Genomic DNA, 27,576 nt, shown 5'->3' with positions numbered 1-27,576 from the left:
AGGGAGGAGTGGGGAGGGAGGGGGGAAAATGAGGACCTGATACCGGGGGCTTAAGTGGAGAGCAAATGTTTTGAGAATGACGAGGGCAATGAATGCACAAATGTGCTTTACACAATTGATGTATGTATGGATTGTGATAAGAGCCATATGAGCCCCTAATAAAATGATTTAAAAATAATACTAATGGCAAAACTATTTTTCTATTTGTAGATTCTAAGATGCTATACACACTGTATCATGACCCCACTGCTGCCTCTCACTTCGGACTAGATCAGAACATGTATCCAGATACAGATAGGAGAGAAGAACTCACAACCAGGAATGGGAATAGTGACACCAGAAGTGTAGTGGGAAGGTGAGGAAAGATGAGGAAGAAGGGGGAACTGATTGCAATGAAACATAATCACACACCCCCCCTTCCAGGGAGACAAACAACAGAAGCATGGGGGAAGGGAGACAGTGCCCAGTGTAAGATATGAAAATAATAACAATTTATTATTTATAAAGGGGTCACGGTGGGGAGGGGGGAGGAGCTGATCCCAAGGGCTCAATAGAAAGTAAATGTCTACAAACGAATGATGACAACATATGTACAAATATGCTTGATATAACTGATGTATGGATTATAAATAGTTGTAAGAGACCCTGATAAAATTCTTTTAATAATAATAATAATAATAATTAAAAGATCCTATACATAGAAAATCTTAAACAAGAAAACTACTGAAACAGGAAAGTGGCAAGGTACAAAAGCACAAAAATTAGTCAAATTCCTCTACAGTAACAAAGACAACTCTGCAAAAGAGATTGGGAAAACAAAACCTTTCACAGTACGACAGAGAAGATGAAGTTTTCAAAAACAAATTTAAGCAGAAAAACAAAACCCACTCACTACGATCAAGTTGTTTCCAACCCACAGTGATGGCACGGGACAGAGGGCACCTTCTCCACTGGAGTTCCGAGGATAGAAATGTTAGCGGAAGCAAGCTGCCTCATTTTCCCCTGTGAAACAGCTTTAAACTGCTGAGATAGGGTTTAAACTGTTGACCTTTTTGTTTAAAAGCCCAACACTTAACCCACTGAACCAGAAGGGCACCTTTCAGGATATAAAAAGACCTATAAAAGGAAACTTGAAACATTACTATGAGAAACTGAAATAAAGCTACGTACACGGAAGACTGTAAATTGTGGTCATGAATAGGAAGATGCAACACTGTGGAAATGCAATGCTACACAAAGTAATCTACAGATACAATGCAATCCCAATGCAGATCACATCCTCATTCTTTACAGAGATGGAAAAATTAATCACCAGTTTTATGTGGAATGGAAAGACACCCTGGATAAGTAAAACACTACGAAAGAAGAACAAAGTAGGAGACCACACAATTCCCTATTTTAAAGCCACAGAAGTCAAAACACCCTAGTACTGGTGAAACAACAGATACAAAGACCCCGGGGACAAACTTGAGAAGCCAGAAGTAAATCCCTCCACTTTTTGGTGTAGGCTAAACACTGGCTGTTAAATAAATGGCCAGCAAACTCCAACCCACCAGTTGTTCTGAGGGAGAAAGATGAAACTGTAAGGAGCAGGTCGATTCCAGCTATGCACGAGGACTCAACTCTACAGCAGTGGATTTGTTGTTGCTCTATGAACAGCTGAAATGCATTAAAAGGGGGAAGAGAATTTTTAACTAATAGTCTGGCAAGCATCTAATTACAGAAAAATGACACAAGATCCACATCTCTCACCAAATGCACAGAGGCAAACAATCAAATTAAAAAATAGCCAGAAAACACTAATAAACATTTCACCAAAGACAACATTCAAGCAGCCAACAAACACATTTTAAAAATGCTCACAAGCCACGAGAATTGAAAATATAACAACCATGAGATATGGCCTCACCCAACAGTAATAGCAAATTTGAAAACAAAAAACAACAAATGCTGGCAAGGGTTTGGAGAGATAGGAACCTCTATGCTGGTGGATCTGTACACAGTACAACCACTATACAAAGTAGTACGGATCTTAAAATATTGGAAATGAAATACAGTATGGCCAAGCACTAAAAAACTAGAGAAATAATGGTCATACAAGGAATAAATACTCTTATACACATATGCTCACAAATATTTATAGCAGCATTATTCACAGTACCAGGTGCCCTTCAGTGGATGGATGAATGGAATGGATAAGCACACTCTGGTACACACAGTATTGTACTACAAAAAGTTATCCTATAACCAAGAATCAGTGAAATACTTCATAACATGGATGGAGTTAAGAGTGAAATGGATCAGTTTAATTATGACTAATTCATGATGAATGAAAACAGTCAATTATGCTAAGTCACACAAAAGGACAAATATTGTTTGACACCATTACTTTAAAAACTTAAGAAAAGGTTCACATACCTACAGAAACACTGCTTGCAGGTTACAAAGAACAGGAAGAGAGGCGAGGGTAAATCACAAATTAGAACAGTGTTTCCCAAAGTGGGCAATACTGCAAAAGCAGTTACCTATATTTTATCCTGGATTACGATGTAGTACAAAAGTTTTTCATTGCCAGGAGAGCGCTGAAAATTTTTTTGTTTGCTTGTTCTGAAAAGGGAGCAGTCCTATAGACATATAGTAACCTGGGTAGGGAGAGGTCAACAACAACAAAAAGATCAAGACAAAAGAAGGCACTGAGATGAACACAAAAGTTAACAACAGCTCACCTTCCGGACATGATCGTGGAGGGCTGAGCAGATGCATAAGCAAATGTGAAGAAAGCTGATGGTGCTCAGCCAGAGTGGCAGCACCGGGAGGGTGGAGGGAGGATGGGTTGGAAAGGGGGAACCAAATACAAGGATCTGCATATAACCTCCTCCCTGGGGGACAGACAACAGAAAAGTGGATGAAGGGAGACATCGGACAGGGCAAGATATGACAAAACAATAACATAAATTATCAAGGGTTCACGAGGGAGAGGGGAGTTGGGGGAGACAGGGGAAAATGAGGAGTTAATGCCAGGGGCTTAAGTGGAGAGCAAATGTTTTAAGAACAATGAGGGCAATGAATGTACAGATGTGCTTTACACAACTGATGTACGTATGGATTGTGATAAGAGTTGTATGAGCTCCTAATAAAATGATTAAAAAAGAAGCAAACAAACAAAAAAGGTATACCATCTGGGGTCTTAAAGCCTTGAAGATAAACAAGTGGCCATCTAGCTGAAAAACAACAAAGCCGACATGGAAGAAGCACACCAGCCTGTGTGATCACCAGGCATCAATAGGATCAGGTATCAGGCATCAAAGAACAAAAAATCATATCCTTGTGAATGAGGGGGGAGTGTGGAGTAGAGACCAAAAACCCATCTGTAGGCAACTGGACTCACCTTACAGAAGGGTCACAGGGAGGAGATGAGCCAGTCAGGGTGTAGTATAGCACTGATGAAACACACAAATTGCCTCTAGTTCTTTAATGCTTCCTCCCTCTTCCACTATCATGATCCCAATTCTACCTTACACATCCGGCTAGACCAGAGGATATACACTGGTACAGATAGGAACTGGAAACACAGGGAATCCAGGACAGATAAGCCCCTCGGGGCCAATAAGGAGAGTAGCGACACCAGGAGGGTTAAGGAAAAGGTGGGGGGAGGAAGGGGACCCAACCACAATTATCTACATATAACCTCCTTCCAGGTCGACGGACAACAGAAAAGTGGGTGAAGGAGACATCGGTCAGTGTAAGACATGAAAAAATAACATAATTTATAAATTAGCAAGAGTTCAGGAGGGAGGGAGGGAGGGTGTGGAACGAAGGGGGAAAAAATAAGGAGCAAATACCAAGGGCTCAAGTAGAAAGAAAATGTTTTGAAAACGATGATGGGAAAAAATTTACAAATGTGCTTGACACAATGGATGGATGTATGGATTGTGATAAGAGCTGTATGAGCCCCCAATAAAATGTTTTTTAAAAAGATATCGATAGCCTAATTGAACATGTTAATATATATATACTATATGCAATTATTTTTAAGAAAAAAATGTAAAAAAAAAGTTAAACCAACAAAAGTAATTACTCTTCCTTCTACAATTTGCAATAATAGTACCCACTTCCGTCAAGCTGAGTCCAACTCATGATGACCCTATAAGACTAGAACTGCTCCATAGGGTCTCAGGCTATAAATCCTTATGGATACAGACTGCCTCAACCTTTCTCCCATGCAGCTGCCAGTGGGCTCAAACCACCAACCTTTTGTTGAGCAGGGCAATTCTGAACCCAGCTCCAACACAGTTAAAGTTAGCTTATTCCCAGACTAACAACACATAATTCAAATAGATCTCCACCTAAAAAACAATCCTAGGTTAACCAACCTCTCTACTTGCTCAGTAGAGCAAGCTTTTTAACACTTTTGTGAAATGGTAAGGGGCCTCAATGACATCACGAATTATGACTGGGCTTTAAGAACAACCGTTAACTTTAAAAGCAATGATGCACAGCCTCAGAGACCCACGGGTGCAGTTCTACTCTGTCCTATAGGGTCACTGGGAGTTGGAATCAACTGGATGGCAGTGACGTGGGTTTGGTTTTATGGAAGGTGCTCTGGTAATGCTGTTGGATAAGCACTGGATTTCTAATAACAAAGCTGACAATTCAAACCACCCAGCCATTTGGTGAGTAAAAGATGAGGCTACCTGCTCCTATAAGATCCACAGCCTAGGGTCGCTGTGAATTGGAATAAACTTGATGGTAGTGGTTTTTAGTGGATCTTCGACAGAATTAGGTAGACGGGCATAAACTGATTTCTATTTAGCTTTTACTTGAACTTATTTTTATGTATAAAACCTAGGTTGATCTCTCCTAAAACATAGCTCTTTGTTTATTCTATCACAGTCATTAGATCATAATGTTTTCTCAGTGCTTGCTGTTACTTAATGAGAAACAGCAAAAGGGAGGGGGGAGACAATGAGGGATGCAGGGAGGGAGGGGATTAAGAATGAAGGAGGAAAAAGGAGAGAAATACAGATACGTGAACATTTATTTATTTTTAATTATTTTATTGGGGGCTCGTACAACTCTCATCATAATCCATACATACATCCATTGTGTCAAGCACATATGCACATTTGTTGCCCTCATCATTCTCAAAACATTTGCCTCCCACTCTAGCCCCTAATATCACTTGCTCATTTCCACCCCACTCCCCACTCCCCACTCCCTCATGAACCCTTCATAGTTCATAAATTATTATAGTTTTGTCATAAGTTACCCTGTCGGATGTTTCCCTCCACCCTCTTCTCTGCTGTCCATCCCCCAGGGAGGAGGCAATACTTAGATTCTTGTAATTGGTTCCCCCTTTCTACCCCACATTCCCTCCACCCTCCAGGAATCGCCCCTCTCACCACTGGTCCTGAAGGAGTCATCTGTCCTGGATTCCCTGTGTTTCCAGTTGCTATCTGTAACAATGTACATCCTCCGGTCCAGCCAGATTTGTAAGGTAGAATTGGGATCATGATAGTGGGTGGGGAGGGGGGAGGAAGCATTAAAGAACTAGAGGAAAGTTATATGTTACATTGTTGCTACCCTGCACCCTGATTGGCTCATCTCCTCCCCACAACCCCTCAATAAGGGGGTGTGAACATTTATTTAAAACCATGACCATAACCCCTATTGACTAAAAGTAGTTGTGGTTGGGGGAAGAGACAGAACAGGAAGAATAATTTAACCGGAACAAGTAATTTCTAACTGATGGCAGAAAACAGATCAGAAGAAAAGTCAAGTGCCCAATCATTGGGAGAGATTCAATAAATCATTAAAAGGGCAAGATTTCCTTGGCTTTTTCATGGTGCAAAAATATAAACCAAAAAATAAAGAGCAAATCTATATACCTTGTATGATTACCTTAAAAAAACGTAACCAATCTAAGACAGAACAGCTGTATAAGCATTTCTTTAAGTCTTATTACTAAAAAGAATTTAAGACTAAAGAAAGTGGTTATGAGTTGGGCTGCTAACCACAAGGTCAGCAGTTAGAAACCACCAGCCGCTCCTTAGGAGAAAGAGAAGGTTTCCTACTCTCTTGAAGAGGGACAGTCTTGGAAACCCATAGGGCCAGTTCTTCCCTGTCCTATCGTGTTGCTGTGGGTCAGCATGGACTCAATGGCAGTAGGATGATTAAGAAGCATTAAATAGGAATCCATAGGTCCGGTGTAATAGCAAAACTTAATATCCACAACAGTCTGTTGACTGTGAAGATTCTTTGAGTCTATCTAATTTTAGAGACTGGTAATTCTTATCACAGCGAAGTTGTCATTCTCTACACCAGTTTTTCTGGTTCATGAAAAAGAAAATAAATTTCTGCTCGTTCGTCTGAGCAGGATCCCCAGCTACCTCTAGGCAGAATTCCCTTGGCTCTACACATGCCCACTTATGCTGCTGACACTCAAGAGAGCCCATTTGTACCAGGTCCAGTACATTTCTAGTGAACATGGATTTTTAATTTAGCACGCTGCTTTGACTTAGCCAATTTCATAATTCAACTGTTGAAATGAACTAACTTTATTTAGAAGCATGCTGACAAAATAAAATACGTTGTAAAGAAACAACAGTATGTTCCAGAACAAGATGTGACTTTTCTTGTAGTTCCTATAATTCACTGCTTTTGCAAAAATACATAACCTTCATTTTTACCCCTTTAAGGATACAAGGAAGTAATCATAGTATACAATAAAAATAACTACACCAATAAGGGTGTTTTATTACATTTGATTTTATATGTCATAAGGTCAATATATTGCATCTAGGTGAAAGAGCATAAGTTTAGGTAAATCAATGAAAGTTTAACACAACCAAGGGCAGAATTATAAATTTCAAAAATTCATTTCAAGTAATCTACTTATTCCAAAGCAGTAATTGTTGATTTAAATGGATTAGTGATCTATACATGAAAGTAAAGCAAGTGTTTCTTCAGATACATTTTACATGGTACTTAGGAGTAGTCTGGAGAGCCCTGCGGACATAGAAGGTCACACACGGAGCTGCTAACGGTAGGCTCAGCGGTTCACAACCACCAGCTGCACCACAGAGAACCCCACAGCGGTCATCCTATCCTCGCCTTCCTGTAGCGTCTCTGTGAGTTGGAATCGACTTGATGGCACTGAGTTCATTAGTTCTTCAAGGAACGTTCTAAGGAGCTCTGGTAGCATTGTGCATTAGGCATTGGGCTGCTAACAACAAGGTCAGCAGTTTGAACTCAGCAAGCACTCTAATGGGGGAAAGATGAGGCTTTTTTTCTCTCTCTTAAAAGATTTACAGTCTCAGAAATATAAGGGCAGTGCTATTCTGTCCTACAAGTTGCTATCAATCTGAATTGACTCAATGTTAGTAAGCGAAGAGAGTGTTTGGCTGAATACCAACATCTAAGAAACAAAGCCATTTTCATATCGACACATACGTATTAACAGACCTTAGAACCTATTTACAGGATCCGTGCTTATGGATTTTGACATACTCTTATGAGGTTTAAAATGTAAGTCCAAGCCCTATGAAATAGGAAGGGGCTGGGTTACACACTATTTCTCATTATAAAAATATGTATTATGCTCTATATGAATATTTGTTTTCAAGTGCTTATGAAAGGTATTTTTCTATCAGATAAGATGTTTTCTGTCCAAAAGCCTAGTGAAAAGATAACATTGCAAATGGCTTTTTAATGTATCGAAACATGTTCTTTCTGAGACTTGGTCTTCTCTATATGCTTCTTATTGTCCTATTTTATTTCAAGATGTCTCAAATTTTCCTATTTCCAGAAAAAGAAGAATGCGGATTATACATTTATTCATTCATGCATTCAACTGCTATTTATGTTCTACTACGAGCCAGATACTTTTCCTAAATGCTGGGGCTCCATCGATAGATGTCAGCAGCCAAGGTGACTGCTGTCATGGAGTTTATATGCTAGAGGGATATAATTACGGGTAGAGACAGTGCTTTAAAGAAAATAAACAAGGTACTTATGATAGCAAACATCTCAGGAGTAGACACAATGGCTAAGGTGAGTGGCTAAGAGGATGAGGGCTAACATGATAACTGACCTGAGTCAGATGAAAGAGCAGCATGCCGAGTTCTTGGGACAGAATACCTCAGGACCCAGGGTTACAAAGGCTCACCTGCGTCAGCAGGGCTGTGCAGACAGCAATGTAAAAATGGAGAGAATGTTCTCAAATGAAGTCAGAGACTGGAGCAGGGCTCCGATCACAGAGAACTTTGTGGCTCATGGCAGGAAATAAGAAAACACACGTTCATTCTCTCTCTCTCTCTCTCTCTCTCTCTCTCTCAAAGGACGCAGGCAAAGAAGAAAAAGAACCTAACAGTATTATTTAGGATGGTGCTAGACAATCTATTTGAATTATCACAACTTTATACTTATTTATTTAAATTTTTGAATTCTCACAACTTTAAGGCAAGTGCATTTTGCACGAGGATAGTGGGGCTCAAGGAAGAATTTCCCCATAAATATACAGTTAGGGAATCAAAAGGTCAAATTTTGCATCCAGGCTTAACTCTTTGACAATGATGCCCTCCCTGCTATCTACAATGATCCTTAACTACATCACAGTTTCAAACAACAACACACAAAGCATATAAATTGCAAACCTGATCCAGTTTTCAGCAGAAGCTCGTCAGAAATATTAGGCTTTAGGTTATAACTCACAGATTACACAGTATCCACAGTAAATTTTTGAACTGTAGAAAACTACAAATGAGAGGCCGTTGCTGTGAGATTATAATCACATCATTCAAACCGAATATCAGTGCTGCCAAAAATGCAAACCTTCAGGATGTCTGTGATGCAAGAAAACTCAGTAAACTCAAGAGTGGATGTCAGCTAATTTCCCAGCAGCTCTGGGACAAACAACAACCAGCCTTCTTACCTTTCCTAGCATGCTGCAACTCACAAAAAAATTCAGGTTTGACACCAGCATGCATGGAAAAACCTGCCACATTAACTGCAGAGAAAAATTCTTGTCTGGTACTAACAACCCTCACTATTCAGGGAACTCCAAAGATGCTTCTTATTGAGATACAGCAAAAGCCAGAGAAAATGTCAGCAAGTAAGCAATGATTAGCAATTGATGAACTTGGAAGTGATACTCACAAATGGTTGCCCAAGCACCAGGAATATCGTAAGCCCATTCTATTTCTGCCTGCCTTGCCTCCATACCACAGCTCTAAGAGTAGAGAAAAACACCCTGGTCCACACCTCCCAAAAGAGGTGTTTTCTTCTGAGTCTACTTCTGACCCGGGAACTCTGGCCCTAGTTCCTTATTTGAGGGCTATTGCGACATCATCCTTAAAACCACAGTAGCACAAGTGTGCTGAGCCCCCGGGGGTTCTACAAAGTCAACCACAACTCCACTGCAAGCGAGTGAGAGGCTGCATGTCAGAAAAGGTGAGTGGTTGGGAGCAAATAGTTGGGGAGAAGAGGTGGAATTAGTTGATTTATCTGAAATTGAACAGTGGGCTAAGAATAGCAGGTAGTTTTAGGGGACGGACTGCTGTGCTAGTTCTGGGCAGATCTATGTTCATGCATACACAAATTCACTAGAAATCTTAGCACTTATAGTTTTAGTTTTTCGTCTTCCTTCCCTTTTCTTCTCTTGTTTTCATTCTCTCTCTCTCTCTTTTTTTTTTTTTTTTTTTGGACAGTGCTACTGTTGTGCCCCTAACCACCACCACAGGAAAAGCCACGGAAAGACTGTGAGTAACCACTGTGAGCCAGGATGTTGTTTCATTGAGGGGAATATAGGAATGTTTTCATGCAAACAAAGGCAAGCATCCTACATACAATTTAAAGTGAAAATTCCTATGTGTTTCATATGTAGAAATTTTAAAGGCCAGTTAAAACATAAATGTATATTTATTGTGATGAGATAAAATGCTACAATAATCAGTCTTTGTGAAACTGTTCAAACTATGTGCAAAAACAATGTTTTTAAATGGTTCAATAAAGAAATAGATTGATGTTTAATATGAACATTAAAAGAGAATACAGGTATTGTGTTATATAGTTAGCCTACACTTGTTCAATCACCTCCTTTGAATAGTGTTTCAAAAATTAGTACCATAGGCTAATCAATGACACTATAAACAGAAGGTTCTTATGTTACAGGGAGAAGATTGGTAATATTCTCTACCATAAGTTAGCAAGGATATCTCTCCATGGTAAGTCAGAGGCAGATACAAAACATCAGGAATGGATTTTGGACTCGCACTTAATCCTAGATTGAACATCTAGGAACAATTAGTTCTTATGACATGGCCCTGCTCCATACGCACCCTCATGAAGGAAACACAGAAGATGTGGGTGCTATAGCAAAGTGTGGTGAAGAAAAGAGATGGTGCCTGGCTATCAGATAAAACAGCGTCTGGGATCTTGAAAGCTTGCTTTCAAATAAGCAGGCATCCAAGTGAGATGTAAGCTAAATCCACATGGAAGAAGCACACAAACATCTGTAACTCAAGGATTGTAAATTATAGAATTTACAAATCCTAAGGAGGGAATAGTATCAGAGCTTAAATTGTGAGGTTCTGGTGTGCACAAGGCTTTGGCTGACAGTGGAAGCCCCAAATTCATTTTCAGGAGCTACACTGGGAACAGAAACAGGCCTGTGGTGAATTTCTTCTAACCAGAATTGAGGGAAGGGTGGGGAAACACCTGGTTATCAGACAGATAGTATAGGAGAGACACCTACAGAAGTTCAAATAATAAATCTGACTTGAATAGTTAAAACGTTTGTCGTTTGATCTCACCTCTGATACACTTGGGACTTGAACTATGAACTGGTTTTTAAATTTTCTGTGTGTGTGTGCCAGCTCACATGTTTCCATATTGGGGTTTAATCTCTACTGTATTTTATCATTGTGGGTAACCTTCTTGAATATCTGTTATGTGCCTATGTTTTTCAGTATATGACACACAGGATACATGAACCTACAGCGACAACTAGAATAAGGGGGTTCCTGGGATATATGGTGGGGGAGGTAGGGGGCTAAGAGGGAGCTGGTCTCAGGAGTTCAAGATGAAAGGAAATGACATGAAACGGATTGTGGTAGCAATTGTAAAATACCGCTTGATGTGAGTTAGCTGTGGAATGGTATGATGTCTGGATTAGTTCCTGATAAAATGGTTTGGAACAGATAAAAAGAGAATACACTGGTTAGATAGCTATAACCCATGACCATCGAGTTGATTCTCATTCATAGCAGCCCTATATGACAGAGAAGAATAGTGGTTTCAAGACCATAAGTCTTTATGGAAGCAGACTGCATCATCTTTCTCTTGCAGGCATGTTCTAAAGACAGGCCTTGTCTTAGCAGCCACTGCTAACAGCTCTGTCATAGCAGGGTTCCTAGAAACCTGAAGGAGGAAATGTTCTCTCTTTTTGAGCAAACAAATGTTTACAAACATTAAGTGAGATGATTATACAAAATCCTAATTTTTAGTTTTGCTAATTACCATCCATAAAGTTAAATATTTATTTCTATAATTATGCATATTTCATTCTAGTTTGACCAAGTATGTGTTTTTCCAAGTAAAACATCTTTTTTTGAAATTATATTTTTATGTTATTAGAAGCATATTAAAAATGTCAATTCTGGACATCCCCATACATAAGGGTCACAAGGAAGAGTTGAGCCAGTCAGGGTGCAGTATAGCACTGATGAAACATATACAACTTTCCTAGAGTGCTTTAATGCTCCGCGCCCCCCCCACCCCACCCCAAATCAATGACCCCAATTCTGCCTTAGAAATCCAGCTAGACCAGAGAATGGACACTGGTACAGATAAGAGCTGCAAATACAGGGAATCCAGGACAGATAAAACTCCTCAGGACCAACAATGAGAGCAGTGATACCAGGAGGGGCAGGGGAAGGTGGGGGAAGAAAGGAGGAACCGATCACAATGATCTACATACAACCCCCTTCCAGGGGGACGGGCAACAGAAAAGTGGATGAAGGGAGACATTGGTCAGTGTAAGACATGAAAAAATAATAATAATTTATAAATTATCAAGGGTTCTTGAGGGAGGGAGGGAAGGAAGGGAAAAAATGAGGAGCTGACACCAAGGGCTCAAGTAGAAAGAAAATGTTTTTAAAATGATGATGGCAACATATGTACAAATGTGCGTGACACAATGGATGTATGGATATATAGATTGATAAGAGCTGTATGAGGCCCCAGTAAAATGATGAAAGAAAAGTCAATTCTGATAGTTTCATTATAAGAAAAAAAATGCCCAAATCATCTATGATGAATATCATGAATTATATGCAAAGCAAATATAAGGGGGAAAGAATTAGGAAAAAACTAAAGTACCCAAAATAAGTTGAGTTTTTTTTTTTATCAAATGTCAAAAGAATAGACTTTAATAAGAGCACATCTAAAGAATACAGTTCTTTATAGTGCTAAGGGGAAATATACACTAAACATTTAAACAAAATATTGTCAAAATAGCTGTTACATACTGCAACCAGTTTTAGAAAGTTTTGTTAAGATTTGCCAAATCAAGAATTCTAAGTTTAAGATTTTTTGTTTAAAAATATGCTACCGAAAAACTGTCTTGAACTGAAGCTACAGCTTGGGGAGACGGGTGGGTCTGCTCAGAACACACAGAGCAAACTAAGAGGGAAGGGGAGGGGAGAGGGGGCAGAGAGAGAGAGAGAGAAAAATAGATATTGGACCATAGCCTGGCCCACCAAGTCCCAAGGATGATATTCCTGCTGAGCAGCCAATGCACAGAAAGGACCGTAGGGCGAACCCTACCATGAGACACGGTGTCCCCTCATTACCCCTAGCACTACAGGGGACAACACTGGAGACATAGTGGGGAAATTGTGCCTGGTTTGACCACACACACACAACATTGGAGATACAGTGGGGGAATTGTGCATTGTTTGACAACACGCACGCACATAAAACACAAAGGGAGTGGAATAGAACAGCAAGGGGAGGAAAGCAGTGAAATCCCCAAGGAATCCCCAAAATAGATGTTGGGACAGGGCTTGACACCCCATCACACTCTATCAGAAAACATTCATAAAGGTCAATAGACAGACCTGGAACTATTTATAGACTTGTTGTTGTTTTTTTCCCCATGTCTACCTATATAAGATATGCAGGAAAACCGATACGAGGAGAAGACAATGGGACTGATGGCTCCTGGGGGGCATGGGAGAGGGGGAGGTGGGGGGAAAGAAGGGGGGGAAAGGAAGGTGGGAGCGAACAAACCCAAGCACAAGGGAACAACAAGAGATGTAAAACTGATGGCGAGGAAGGCGTAGGATACCTGCTGGGGCTTGATCAAGGGCAATGTAACCAACAGGAATTACTGAAAGCCGAATGAAGGTCAAACATGATAATAGGACAAGAGTAAAGTAAAAGGAAATCGAGGAAAGAACTAGGAGGCAAAGGACATTTATAGAGGTATAAATACAGGCATGTAATATATATAAATACATAAGTAAATATATTTATATATAATGATAAGGGACATAGATCTATGTACACATATTACATGTTAAGTAGTAAGGTAGTAGACAGACATTGAGCCTCAACTCAAATACTCCCTCAACAAAAGAACATTTTCTTTTATTAACCTGGCATTCTGTTATGCTCACCTTCCCCACACGATCGCTGAAGACAAATGGGTACATAAGCAAATGCAGTGAAGAAAGTTGATGGTGCCCAGCTATCAAAAGATATAGCATCTGGGGTCTTAAGAGCCTTGAAAATAAACAAGCAGCCATCTAACAAGGAAGCAACAAAGCCCACATGCAATAAGTGCACCAGCCTGTGTGGTCATGGGGTATCCACGGGATCAGGTCTCAGGTACCAGAAGATCCAAAACAAACAACTATATTGATGTGAACAAGGGCTGTGGGTATCCACTCCTCCCCCACCCACCCCCACCCCCCGCCATCTGTAGACAACTGGACATCCCCTTACAGAAGGGTCACAAGGGAGGGATGAGCCAGTCAGGGTGCAGTATAGTACCAATGGGGGTCGAACAACCTTTCACAGCGTCACCTGATTCATAACAGTGGCAAAATGACAGTTATGAAGTAGCAACGGAAATAATTTTATGGTTAGGGAGTCACCACAACATGAGGTATTAAAGGGTTGCGGCATTAGGAAGGTTGAGAAGCACTGCTCTAGTTCTTTAATGACCCCACTATCAGAACCGCAGTTCTACCTTACAAATTCAGCTAGACCAGAGTATGTACACAGGTACAGATTAAGGCTCTCTACACACGGAATCCAGGACAGATAAACCCCTCAGGACCAATAATGGAAGGCATGATACCATGGGGGTAGGACGAAGGGGGCAGGGAGAGGAAGTAAAGGGGGACCCTTTCCCAATGATTAATGAATAACCATCCCACAACAATAAAAACATGGGTGAAGAGAGACAGCAGATGGTTTAAGATATGAAAATAATAATTTATCAAGGGTTTATGAGGGTGGGAGGGTGAGAAAGGGAAGGGGAAAGGGGGGGAGCTGATACCAAGGGCTCAAACAGGAAGAAAATGTTTTGAAAAGGATGATGGGAACAGATGTACAAATGTGCTTAACACAATGGCTGTATGGATTGTTATAAGAGCTGTAAGAGCTCCCAATAAAATGATTTTTAAAGAAAGAAAGAAACACTTCTGAATTATACTTTGTTAGAACCCACCTAGTCAGGAACACTCAAGTGGAGCGTAGTAAATCAAGAGCATTCCAGCACCTGAAAACGTGGATGACTATTATTCTTGGGCTGTAAAGTCAAACGCTTTGAAAACAGAACGGTTACAACTTAATCAAATAAAGGATAGATCAATTTTATTTTATATAACTTCCTATTTATGTTTGAATTACAGAACTTTATCCTATGATGGTGATACTCAGCTTCAGTCAAATATTAGTTTTAGCCAAAATGTTTATTCAACACAACTATTTTTCCCCCTTCTTGCTTTAGAATCACTCTGGTTTCAGCAAATAGTAAACACAGGTAAAATTTTCCGTTCCTCCTAATGGTTTGCCTTTAAGGAAACTTCAAAATGGAGCCAATAAACACCTGTGCAATGATTGCTAAAGCTTTGTAGCTCTTTAGAGGGTGGAAGGTGCCAACTCATCCTTTACTTCTTCACACAGGCCTACCGACCTCTACATTCCAGGCTCATACTTTCTTCCACCTAAAGTGAAGTCGGCACCAAGTGTTTTCAAAACCACCAGCTGTTGCCATAGAAAATCTGTGACCACAGATCAAACTTTAACTTGACAACTCTGTGAGGAACAACTCTGAGTCCTACGTGTTCCATGGCAACCCAAAGCAAACACGAGCGACAAAAAGTCCTCAGGGAGAAGCGCAGGACATGTGGAATGGCTTTGTTCTCCCAATCCACTCTCCACCTTCGCTGGCTCCCTGGAAGTCTGAGGCGGGCACAGCTTCCTTCCGGAGCATGGGAGTCAGGTCCAGTCCTAGCACAGCCACCTCTTTGAGGAGCGTGGGTAACATACACATTCATAAGGCTGAGGAGATACTGAAACTTTACATAAAATGCCTTGCAGCTACTTGCAATCGATGGCTAAGTAAAGATGCTTATTAATACAAATATCATTATCAGAAATACATTTACAATTTCTCAGCATGTCCCTAGTAAGGGCAACCCAAGAGTGTAGCTGAATGAGTTAAACATTATGAGATGTCAAGGTCTTTCAGGTCTTTTGTTGAAAATTTACCCAAAAACAAACAAACAAAAAGGATTAAAATTTTACCAAGAAAGATTAAAAAGAAACAAATGAATAGGTGATTTATGAATCATAGTACAAATTAGCTTGGTGAAAAGACTGACACTGTTATAAGATTCTGTCAAGAAGGTTTAAAGACAACCCCAAAGACAGTCTCAAGAGCAATGGCACCATACTGATGATATGCCTTGGGCAAGCTGTTTAGCCTCCCCCAGTCTATTTTCTGATCTTCAGAATATTAGTGGTTTCATGGTCACCTGGCACGGTTCCTGAGAGAACTTAAATGAGAACACATGGAGAGTACCGCTGTAACACTGGGGACATCAAGCAAGTACAGTGAACCCTCGCTTATCGCGGTTCGTCGGTTCTAGACCCTACCGTGATAAATGAAATTCCGCGAAGTAGGATTCCTTATTTGTAAATCAAATATTTTCGTAGTTAGAGCATAGAGGACATGAAAAAACACCCTTTAGTCACCATTACACTCGTATTACCTAATTTATTAAACGAAAAAGGGAAAACATAGTAAAACATTTTGGACGTTACAATGATCATTTATTATTTATTATATTATTTATGGCATCTAGTTTACAGTATTACATATTTCACATACAGTATTATTATACATAGTTCTTACAAATACTGTAATCAATAGCCTATGAAATGACTTAAGGGATGTACTCTACAGGTGGGTCGCCATCTTTTTCCTCTGAAGGAGCGGGTGTAGGCAGTGGGTGCTGTTACGCAAAAACCGCGATAGAGTGAAGCCGCGGAAGTCGAAGCGCGAAGTGGCGAGGGTTCACTGTATATTCAATCAATATTAGTGTCCCCTTCTTTAGTTCCCACTAAGTCCTATGACTCATCTTTACCATAACACAAAGATCCAGAGGGAAGGGAGATCAGGTAGATGGGTGGGTGGATGAATGGATGGGCAGATAATTGGATGGGACCAACTGACAGCAGTTAGCCCAAAGAAATGTAAAGTCCTACTCTCAGCAAAGTTGAATAGTTAATTCATCCTTGTCCCTTCTAAGCAAATGCAAAGGTTCCAAACGTATTTTCACAGAAAGGGCTGCTAAGGATCCACTTGTCAAAAGTATCTGATGAGGACCCTAACAGGGCGATCATTCTGTTGACAGAACAGCTTGCTCGATAGCACTTGATTTCATTTGGGAAATATGTGCACTTGAGTAGTTAAGTCTATCATATGCCCATGAACCCAGGTTTCAAGTGCAAGGGCCTGGAGTGAAGGGCTCAAGCCCTTATAGACACAAACCTTTTACAAGGGGTCATTTTGCCTCCTTCAAGGATAAACCATGACAGGGTGCTCTGCACATTTACATGTGGCATCTCAGTCTGGAGTCTTTGACCTTGGAAAAGCCACTTCCATCCACTTGGCCTGTTCCCCAACTATAAAACAGGAAGAATAACACCCAGTCTACCCACTCACTGAGGAGCCTGGTGGTGTAGTAGTTACACATTGGGATGCTAACTGCAAGGTCAGCAGTTCGAAATGACCAGCTGCTCCAAGAAAGAAGGATGGGGGTATCCAATCGAGTCTAAGAGTTCCAGTCTTGGACACCCACAGGGACAATTCTACACTCTCCCAGGGGGTTGTTATGAGTCAGTGTCAACTCAATGGTCGTGAGTTCTGAAAATTCACTCATTGGAGGTTATTGAGCAAATTAAAATGTGAACAGGCTGAATGTAATAAACCTTGCCTTTAAAACTATAAAGTTATACTGCGAGGCTTGTTTTCATCAGGGAATTCTGAGATTAGGATTAGGCAGAAAACATAATTTTCATAGTTGAAAACCATTTTAACTTGTACCCTTGACATATTGTCCTAAGCATCTTTTTGTCATTTTTTCAAATTTTTGAAGAGGAAAAAATGCATGTTTAGAAATTCCAAAGATCTATATATAATATTAGCTCTACCACTTTGTATGTATCTATATAGTATTGAGCTAGTTACTTTAGTGTTCTAAGCAGCCACCAGCTGTCCATAAAACAGAGATAATGTCTATTCCAAAAAGGTAGCGATGAAGGATGTGAGCAGACCTGCCATAAATTCTAGTATGCTGCAGACATTCAATACATCTAGATTTGTTGAATGGATATTGAAATGGGAGAAATTCTTTGAGAAGTACAAGTATTTCCAAACTAGCTCTTAAGATACATAACATACTCTAGCATTTCGATACTAACACTCAGAGCTAAGACTAACAGCACTGTGAATAATTCCTTAATCATCTAAATTGTCTAATAAATCAGCCCACAAGGCATTACCATCTCAGTAAGTTTCAGACAGCCACACTAACTGCTTAAAAGTGGTAGCTATTACACTAGACATTGAGCCTTCTCATTAAGAGCCATCTAAAAAACACCCTGGCAGAAGTTCCTTAAAACTCCTGTGCAAACTTGACAGGGGACGAGAAGGCCAGGGAAACTAAGAAAATGATGTTAACAGGTAACATCTGTGACAGGCACAGGTGTTGTGCCTCCGACATGCAATCTTTCCCAAAGCAATCCACTGAAAGTTTGTCCACTTATTCTTCCCATGTTACATGAAGGCACCGAGCCTTGGAGAAGGTTCAGCAATTTGCCAAAAGACAAACCACTTCAAAGAAACAGACCCTCTATTCAAACTTTGCCTGTCCAAGTAGAGTTCCCCAGACTAGCTTTAATTCAGAGAACTGCAATAAATTTGACCAAAGAAGTGTGATCAGCCAACTACCATTTTGCTGATTTTCTTACTATTTAATTATAAGAAGCGTTCACATTCCCATAGTACCATAGGATTTAACCAAGTATTAGACTTAACAAATCATCTCATCTAGTTCCAACAACCTTGTGGTAGACAGAATAAGAACTATCTGTAATTCAGAGCTGAGAAACACAAGACTCAGAGGTAGAGGTGATTTGTTCCCCACCACACATGCTACTAAGTAGTAAAGTCTAGATTTCAACTAAGCTCTTCATCCCTAAGCAACTCCACCACCGTAGCACACAGCCTCTCTTCAAGGTAAATATTTAGAGTCCCTCTGGAGTCTTTGGATAGTGTAGCAAATAGTTAACGAACTTGGCTACAAACCAAAATGTTGAAGATTTGAGTCCACTCAGAAATTCCTCAGAGGGAAGGCTGGGCAATTAATTGGCTTCTCAAAGGGCTGTCACTGAAAAGCCCTATGGCACACAGCTTCACCGGACAGACACGGGTTCGCCATCAGTAGAGTCAAGTCTAAGGCCACTGCTTTTTGTTCTCATTTTGTTTCTTACTCCACGGAATAACAATCTGTGTAAAAAATGAGCACCGATTTCTCACAATATATGCCAAGCACTTGGTTATCAATCGGGAAGTAAGTGCTATCACGCTTCTTTTTTCTTTTTGAATCAGATGAAGGAACTGAGGCTTAGAGATGAAAGTTCCTTAATGTATCCAAAGTAACAAAGCGAAACAAACAAACAAATAAATAAACCAAAGTGCAAATTTAGGTTTGACTCCAAATTTGCATATTTAGTCACCAGCTAGAACTGCGAGTCTAAACTCTGTCCCTCCCCAAATGCGTGACCTAGGTCCCAAGACACCTTATTTGAAATGTCCCAGGAAGCTATCACAGAGCATCTGAAATCCCCCTGGTGCTGGCATTCTCTTACTGGGTGACTCCAGAGTAACACTCATCTAATGCCAGCACTTCATTTTTAGGGCAAACTTTCAGATCCGCATACATTCATAATGTAAGACAAAGCAAAATAGCAACAAGCCAGAAAACCACTCCTTCCCATGCTGCTGGCCTAATGAGAGCTAATAACAGGTTACAGGAAAACAAAACTCATCATAGTGCCACTTGGTGGGATTGAATATCAATTTCAAGATAAAAAGACAAAAGTCTTAGAAAACCCTCCATTTCCAAGTATGGTTAATATCATATTTTGACACAGAAGTAAAACTCACTTTATCAAAATGGGCTATTAATATAATCCCTGGACACGCAAAAATAAAAAGAAATTTGAGTCTCAAGTTAAAGCAACTACAAAACAACACACATATAGAGGTAAAAAGGAACAAAGAATTAAAATAATTAATTCAATTTGAGAAGGCATAAACTAAACCCACAGAGCAACCCCTAAGTCATTGCCATCTAGTTAATTCCAACTCACTGTGACCCTGGACTGGGTTTATAATACTGTAAACCTTTATGGGAACAGCCTCATCTTTCTCCCACAGAGCAGGTGGTGGACTAGAACTGCAAAACCTGAGACTAGTAGTCCAACATCTAACCGCCAGCACCACCAGGGCCAAACCAAAACTGTCATGGTTGGGATTCTGACTCATAACAGCCCTAGTGGGCAGAGTAAAACTGTCCCTTTGCATTTACAAGCTGTCAATCTTCACATTTCTCCCCCAGAGGAACTGGTGGATTTGGACTACTGAATCTGCAGTAGCTGCAGCTCAACTCATAAGCCACTATACTGCCAGAGCTCCTCCAAAGGCATAGAAAGGGATAACTAAACTTGACTTTTCAGCTAAGTGGAGATTGTAGTTATTTTTAAAATGTACTTAAACTGTCCTTTACTAGCACATACATTTAAAAGAAAGAGTGTAATAGAGATTAGGCCCAAGGAGACTTGGTGGTGGTGTGGGTTAGTGGTTGGGCTGCCAACCCCAGGTTAGCAGTTCTAACCCACCAGCTACTCCAGGGAGAAACAGGGTGGTCATAGAGATTAGGCCCAAGGAGACTTGGTGGTGGTGTGGGTTAGTGGTTGGGCTGCCAACCCCAGGTTAGCAGTTCTAACCCACCAGCTACTCCAGGGAGAAACAGGGTGGTCATTACAAGGAGGGATCAACTTGATGGCAGTGGGTGGGTGGTGCTCGTTGCTATGTGCCATCAAATCCGTACTGACCCACAGCCACGCTATGCACAAGAGAAGGAAACACTGCCTGGTCCCGCGCCCTCCTTGCAACTGATGAGCATATGCTCCGGCCCCCCGTGCTGCAGCCCCCATGGTGCTCCATCTCCTTGAGTAGAGGTGGCTAGGGGATACTTAATTTAAAATAGAGGGCAAGGAAGAGGCATTAGCCCTAAGGTTTGCGTGAACTATTAAGATAATATATTTTGTGCCAACTCTTTAACTTTCTACATGGTCTTTGAGAATCTCACAAAATGAACTCTTTACCTAGAAAGACATACACATGACCTTTTGCCTACAATTTCACAAGACTTGGATCCCTAGTTATGAATCCTAGGAATGGAATGTGCTCCATGTGCTCCGGATGGAGACTGTGCTTTGGGGGAGATTTGGCTTCTATTCCTGGCCTACTGTGCTTGCTATCTTGTTATACTAATCCAGTCGCCTCCCCTCTGTAGATCTGTTTCCTCATCTGCTAAAGATGATCTTTATAAACCCTTTATGGTCAAACGAGGAGCCATGGTAGCATAGTGGTTATGTGTTGGGCTACTAAGAACAAAGTAAGCAGTTCAAAACCACCAGCTGCTCTGAGGGGGTAAGATGAGGCTTTCTACTCTCACAAAGAGTGACAGTCTCGGACACCCAAGGGGTGTCCTCTAGGTTTGCTATTAAGTTGGAATTGGCTAGAAGGCAGTCAGTTTGGTTGGTCGTTGATTGTGTTTATGATCAAAAGGCTACTACAATATACTAATATCAGAGGGAGACTGATAGTACAAACATGACCTTGTTTTTAAAATAGCCATTTATGGCTCACAGCACTTCTAGATTTCAGAAGTGTAACAGCCCATAAGAATTCAAGTTAGGGCTAAGGTATCTAGCAGATTCTCCTGTTGGGAGTCTTTTAATGGGAGAATTCTCAAGTTGCCTCTCTCTTACCTATCCCCCCCACCCCCCCCCCTTTTTTTTTTTTTTAAAGAAGCTTACCACATGTAAAGAGGAGGCATTTAAAATGAGCCAAAAAGGTTCTCCAAGAACATTTTAGTTTCCTTAAAGCTATGTTGCAATAACAGTCTTGTGACATGTCCTTCAGGCACATAATGAAGCTGTTGTAATCACTTTATTTCCTCATTTGGGTGGCAATCCTTAGCTAACCCCACTTCCCAACAAAACTCTGAATTACATGATCAAATTAGAGGAACTGTATTTGAACTTCATAATAGTTATACTTTATTAATTGTTCAATTTCTGGAACAAAGCCTGTCTTCCTGAGGCCATGAGGCAAGCAGCAAAACAAATCCAATTATTGGCCAGATGGGACATAGGAAACACTGGAACATATCGCTCTCTGGAATACTGTCACTGGACAGCTCAGGTATCCAAGTGCATTTGAGATGAAGGATGCCCCGCCTATCCCATTGTATCTCAAGCACCAGCAGAAAGCTTTCTGCCAGGAGCCCTCTGTCTGGCTTAACTGGTATATTCACAAGCCTGGCAGGTGAAGCAAGAGAAAATGGTGTGCATAACCCACCAGCAGCATTATATTCTGAGGCTCTATCTTGGCCACCACCCCTATACACCCACATCCACATACAATTAACAAAATACAGCTAGATTAGAACTAGCAGGGGCAAAAATCTGAGAACCTGGAAATAACAATCTAATGTACAAAACTAAAATCCGGTTTCCATGAGTTAATTCAGATTTAACAACCCTGTACTGGGTTTCATCTCATCTTTCTCCTGTGCAGTGGCTGGTCACTTTGAACCGCTGGCTTTGATGTTAGTAGCCAATACCTAAACTATGCTGCTACCAGGGCTCCTTATTCAATGTACAGGAGTCCCTCAAATGCTAAAGAACATATATTCAGAATAGTCGTTTGGGACATGTGGTAGAAAAGGTAGTGACAGTAAGTCAAGATCTAATCAAGAAATATATGAAACAAAAGAAACAACACCTGAAACTTCTATTAAGTGTTCCCATGAAAAATACTGGCTGCTACAACCCACCTATTTTTCTATTTATGTAAGAAAAAGAATTTCCCTAGCGATTCTTTAAGGAGTCAGAAGGTACAAGCAACTGGGCTCACAGATATAGACAGGATATACCTACTGTTTGCAGGACAACAGTTATATTTTTACTGCTACTCTTAGGAAAGACCACTCTTCTTGATTCAATTCATAGAGGTCATATTCAAACCCAAATGCAATGATTTAACATGTTTTCCATATACAATTATTAAAAACGTGCCAAATAAGTATAGTGCGTATGCACACGCACACACACACACACACACACACACACACACACACACTCAAATGGAAAGTTCCCTATTACGAGACACTGGGATACAGTAGACATGTTGGTAATGTATGCTGTCAGGGAAGACAACTTACTCGGAGTCTTCAGTACAATATAAACAGCGTGAAGCAATCAGTACGGGGCAGGAAAGAGAAAATGAGTGACAAAACTTACGTTGCTCTCTGTCTGGCACTGAAGCAGTTAGCAGGTATGAGCTTGCAGACCTCCAGAAGGAGGCCAGGTAGAGTTGAGGTTTTAATTTGAGGCAAAGCCACAAGGAGCAGCCAAGTGGGCAGTCCAAATCTGAATCAGGAGGTGGAGCTTGGTGGGGAATGGGGGAGGGGGGAGGGAAAGGATTGAGAGGAGGGAACTAGGCAGAGCACACTTACTGGATAAGAAGCTGGTGCAGCTTGTGGTAACCCCGCTCCAAGGCCAGGCTCACAGGCGTCGCCCCTTCCTGGTTGTGTATGCTGAGAGCTCCCCGGCCACCTGGCTTCTGTAACAGGAACCATGTCAACCTCAGCAGTCCCAGCCGCACAGCAAAGTGCATCAGAGTCTCCCGTGGGACGCCATCTGTAGATGGGGAGGAAATGAAAAGGATGAAGAATGTAAAAACAAAGGGAAAGCAAACAAACAAATTAGGTAACCATCCTCACTTCTATATGCATCTACCTAGGCTATCCACAACATACCTTATGAATAATCTTCTTAAGAGTCAGGTAGACTTCCTCTTAAGTCAAATCAAAATCAAGCAAGAAAAACGTATGGGAAGTAATTCTCCGGTTGGAGACAATCCCACACAAGAGAATCAAGTTATCACCACGTTTTGATGAAATAACATTTGTTCAACCACTGGATATAGGCAGGTTTACAAGGGTGACCCCACATGCACATAGCCTTGCCGCCCTCTCCTTTAAAAAAAAAAAAAAGCAGCAGTAGCAGCAGCAAGCTCCATAACATGGGGACCAAGGGAAATTAGTTGTTGGGGCTTAAAATGGGCGTATTATAAAGGGATATAATTACTATTTAAAAGAATACCGAGACAGGAGTTGACAAGTTAAACACTAAAAACAGGTTCTGCTTGTTAAGTACACACAGGACTCTTCCCCTCCTCCACCTAGGGCAAATCAAATTGTGGGCATCATCAGTTTAATGAGTGGAAGAAAGGCATCTCCAGGCCCAAGAAGAAAGACTAGCTCTTCAGGCAGGGAAACGTGTGTTCGGACTTTCTTCACTCGGTGCCGTAGATCCACTGAGCGGCTCCGAATGACAGAAGAGTCACTTTTAGGTGGTGAAGGCCTTTGGAGGCAAACAAAGGTGAGCTCCAATCTGATGTGTATCATCTGTTTACCGCCAGCGAAGGTTCATGTAACCTCTCTGTGGGCTTGACTTTCTTCATCCCTAGAATGGGTGGGGTACTGTTCACCTAGTTCACACTGCTGTGTGAAGAGAAGAGGCAGGTGAACTGACTGGCATGTAGCAGGTACTCATGGAAGGCCAGCTCCCTTCCTTCTTCCCCTCCTGCCGCTGTCATTTTAGACTTCATATCCTAGTTCAGGTTCACCAGCAACACACTTCCTCCTTCCTCGGGCACTGTCTGGTGGTCTCATCTGGGATGGCGGAGCTAATTAGGCGTCTGGTGGAGAAGAAAGGGTGGCCCGAGAGGCTGGGCAGCAGTACTCCACTGCCATGTGAATCAGGGCAGCCTCTGGAGAGGGAACAGGCTTTCTTGTTCCCTCTCAGCCTACCAGCTCTCTCTCCCCTTCTGCACTGAGAATGCATGGGCCTCAGGGCTTTCACCTTACTCTGGAGTTCTCAGAGTGTGAGCACATGTTGAGCTTGTGATTTCACACACAACTGCACAGTTTCCTAATGTCACACACGTATTCATCTAATCTCCTAAGTGCCAAGATAAAGCTCCTTAGAAGCAAAACTTCCCATTCCTATTTCACATTTTCGCTACAGAACTATGTATACTTTATAAGGATTTACAAGGTGGTCAACAGGGGCAGAGGGTAAAAAGAAATCAATGCCCCAGAAGGAGCCGTTACGTGCAGAAGTATAAATTTTAATAATCAGCACCTCAGCACGTGGCGAGGCCAGACAGAACAACAGAGAGAACCCTCACAGAGGATCGGCTATCACCATCTGACAGTGCTTCAAGACTGTTCACAAGCATTCTGCTAAAATTCTTGTTAAATAAAATTTTAAGCTAAAATGCAATGACCAGAAAAGTGCCTTGTTTTTTCTTTCTGTTTTTTTGTAAAAGACTGGTTAATTCAGTACCTTGGTACCTTTCCCTATACCCTCTGCTCTTTCTGATCTCTTATTTGCATTTAGTCAGCTAAGCAGGGCTCTTCCAACAATGTCATGCACCTGCTAAAAGCAGGCACCCAGATTCCTTTCCCATATCCTTCCCCTAATTGTGTGCTAAGGTCTTCAGCAGCAGGCACCCCATCTGCTTTTTGGTAACCCCATTCTGTAGACAGGTTATCAGAACAGTTAAGTCCTACTACATGCTGTATGCACTGACTAGGGATTTAAATCAGCTTTTTCCACTCTACCTCACAACCATCCTAAGGTTTCCTTATCCTTCTTTTACAGGTGAGGGAAGTGAGGTTCACAGTGTTAGTGGCTTGCCCAGAGCAAGAATCAAGCGTTGAGAACAGTCTATCTCATAGTCTAACCTCCATATCCTTTCCATTACTCCGTCCTGTCTCTTTGTAAAAACCATGCAAGCAAGCGAATGTTGTGGTTAAAAGGGCAACTTTACACGTGTTTCCTCCTAGATTTTATTAATACCTCCAAATACAGACAAAAGTTAAGAGTCAGACACTGAATAACTGGATAGCCATCACTCTAGGTTCTACAATTAATATTTTTTCTGTATTTGCTTTATCATGCCTCTGTTTATTCATCAATCTACCTTACGTTTACGCCTACCAAAGTACTTTGATGACTTACTAAACACTTCAGCATGCATATCATGGCCCACAGTCCAATGTTTAGTTACTATTTTAGGTAATTCCATACAGTGAAACACAAATGGTAGAGTGTACTATTTGATAAATTTTGACAAACTCATATATCCTGTAACCCAAACATCCATCAAAAATGTACATTAACAATACATAAGAAGGTTCCTCTTTGCATCTTCTGAGTTAATCCTTACCTTCCATTTACAACCCATCATTCTCCTTAACTTGTTGACCGCAGGTTAGTTTTGTCTGCTCCAGAACCTCATGCCAATGGACTCATACAACACAGACTATCGCATACGGCCTTTTTCAGTCAGCACGACGTTTGAGACTGATCCATGCTGTTGCTGTGTACCAACAATTCATTCCTTTTTTACTGTAGTCCACTGTACCCTAGTTTGTTTACTGCTATTGTCCTGTTCATTTTTTCACACTTTATTTGATCTCCCTCTGTATTCTGAGAGTTAATCTATTTAGTTCAGCACACTACTAGCTGCACTGACACTGTAGTGTCAATGGACCATCGACCCCAATGCAATCCCATAGCATTCTGGAGAAATTTGTATCATTTTAGTCAAATTTCCAGCTTTATCTGCATTGTAATGATGCTTTCAGATGTAATTAATGACTTGAAGCTGGATTTGATAAGCAGGATGATTTCTGGATAATATGGACTGGATCATTTGGAAGATTTAAAAGCAGGAGTGAGGTTTGCCATGCAGAGAGAATGCCCCTGGCCCGTGGAGGGCAGCTTCAGCCTGTGCCTGGGAGCTCCAGCCTGCTTGAGACCCTCCCTTCCTGCATGCCGGAAGATGACAGCCCTGGCCGGTGACCATGGGACGTGCCTGTTCACGGTCTTATTTTCCTTTCCTACCCAGCAATTTCAGATTTGCTCAGTCAGCTCCCACAATCATGTAATAAGCCTTAATATATGTATCTTTCACTAGTTCTGCTTCATGGCCAGACCCCGACAACTAATGCTCTCCTCACTACTTCTTCCTCTGCTTTCATACTGCCTGACTTCTTAGGTTCATTAAAGGTCGAAGTGAAATGATTTCAACTTTTCTTTGTTCTTGGAGAAAATCAAAATCAGAAACTTTTCCATCTGAATATTCATTATTTCATTTTCTTTTATCCTGTGAGATTATTTCATAGGTTGTTGGTTTCCTTGTTTTTCTGTTGACTCATTCTCAAGTGGAATGATCTGTACAGAGGACCAGCTTTTACCCACTGAGAAGATGAACTGAAAATACATCACGCATTGGAGCACCTTGCACACAAATACAGTCCTCTCTGCAGAGGTCGGCGCCAGGCCTAGTGGGCTTTCAATGATGATGAGGAGACTCCTGGGTTGCATCTTTATCAAATGATCAGATTCTCTGATGAATCAAAACTTTCTAAGTTCTGTGAACAGTCTAGTCCCAAAAGCACATGTACTTTCCGAGATCATCAATCCACCAACAGGCACTGCTCACAGTACTCTCTGAATTCACTACTACGACACTCGATAACCACCATTCTTTCTCCTCTTCTGTAAGTAACCCTGAAGTGTTACAGGGTCAGAGATTCGCATATCAGGAGGAGAAAACACTCTTAA

The 27,576-nt window shown here is 41.1% G+C and overlaps 1 protein-coding gene across 10 annotated transcripts in view; it reads right to left on the bottom strand.

Annotated features, from left to right (window-relative positions):
- AKAP13 (A-kinase anchoring protein 13) overlaps nt 1-27,576 on the bottom strand; it is a 312,203-nt gene that overhangs the window by 195,170 nt on the left and 89,457 nt on the right. For all 10 annotated transcript variants that reach the window (XR_006680703.1, XM_045296492.1, XM_045296493.1 and 7 more), the window contains exon 4: nt 23,391-23,574. Coding sequence is in view for 9 of the 10 variants with exons in the window: in XM_045296492.1 (XP_045152427.1) it covers nt 23,391-23,574 (184 nt within the window). In the remaining variant the exon portion in view is untranslated. The remainder of the gene's footprint in view (nt 1-23,390; nt 23,575-27,576) is intronic.

The sequence above is a fragment of the Echinops telfairi genome, unplaced genomic scaffold, assembly GCF_000313985.2.
Source record: "Echinops telfairi isolate 266 unplaced genomic scaffold, ASM31398v2 ScPeMD7_7409;HRSCAF=8447, whole genome shotgun sequence".
In the NCBI taxonomy this organism is placed as follows: domain Eukaryota; kingdom Metazoa; phylum Chordata; class Mammalia; order Afrosoricida; family Tenrecidae; genus Echinops; species Echinops telfairi.
This window is presented reverse-complemented; position numbering and strand designations above follow the sequence as displayed.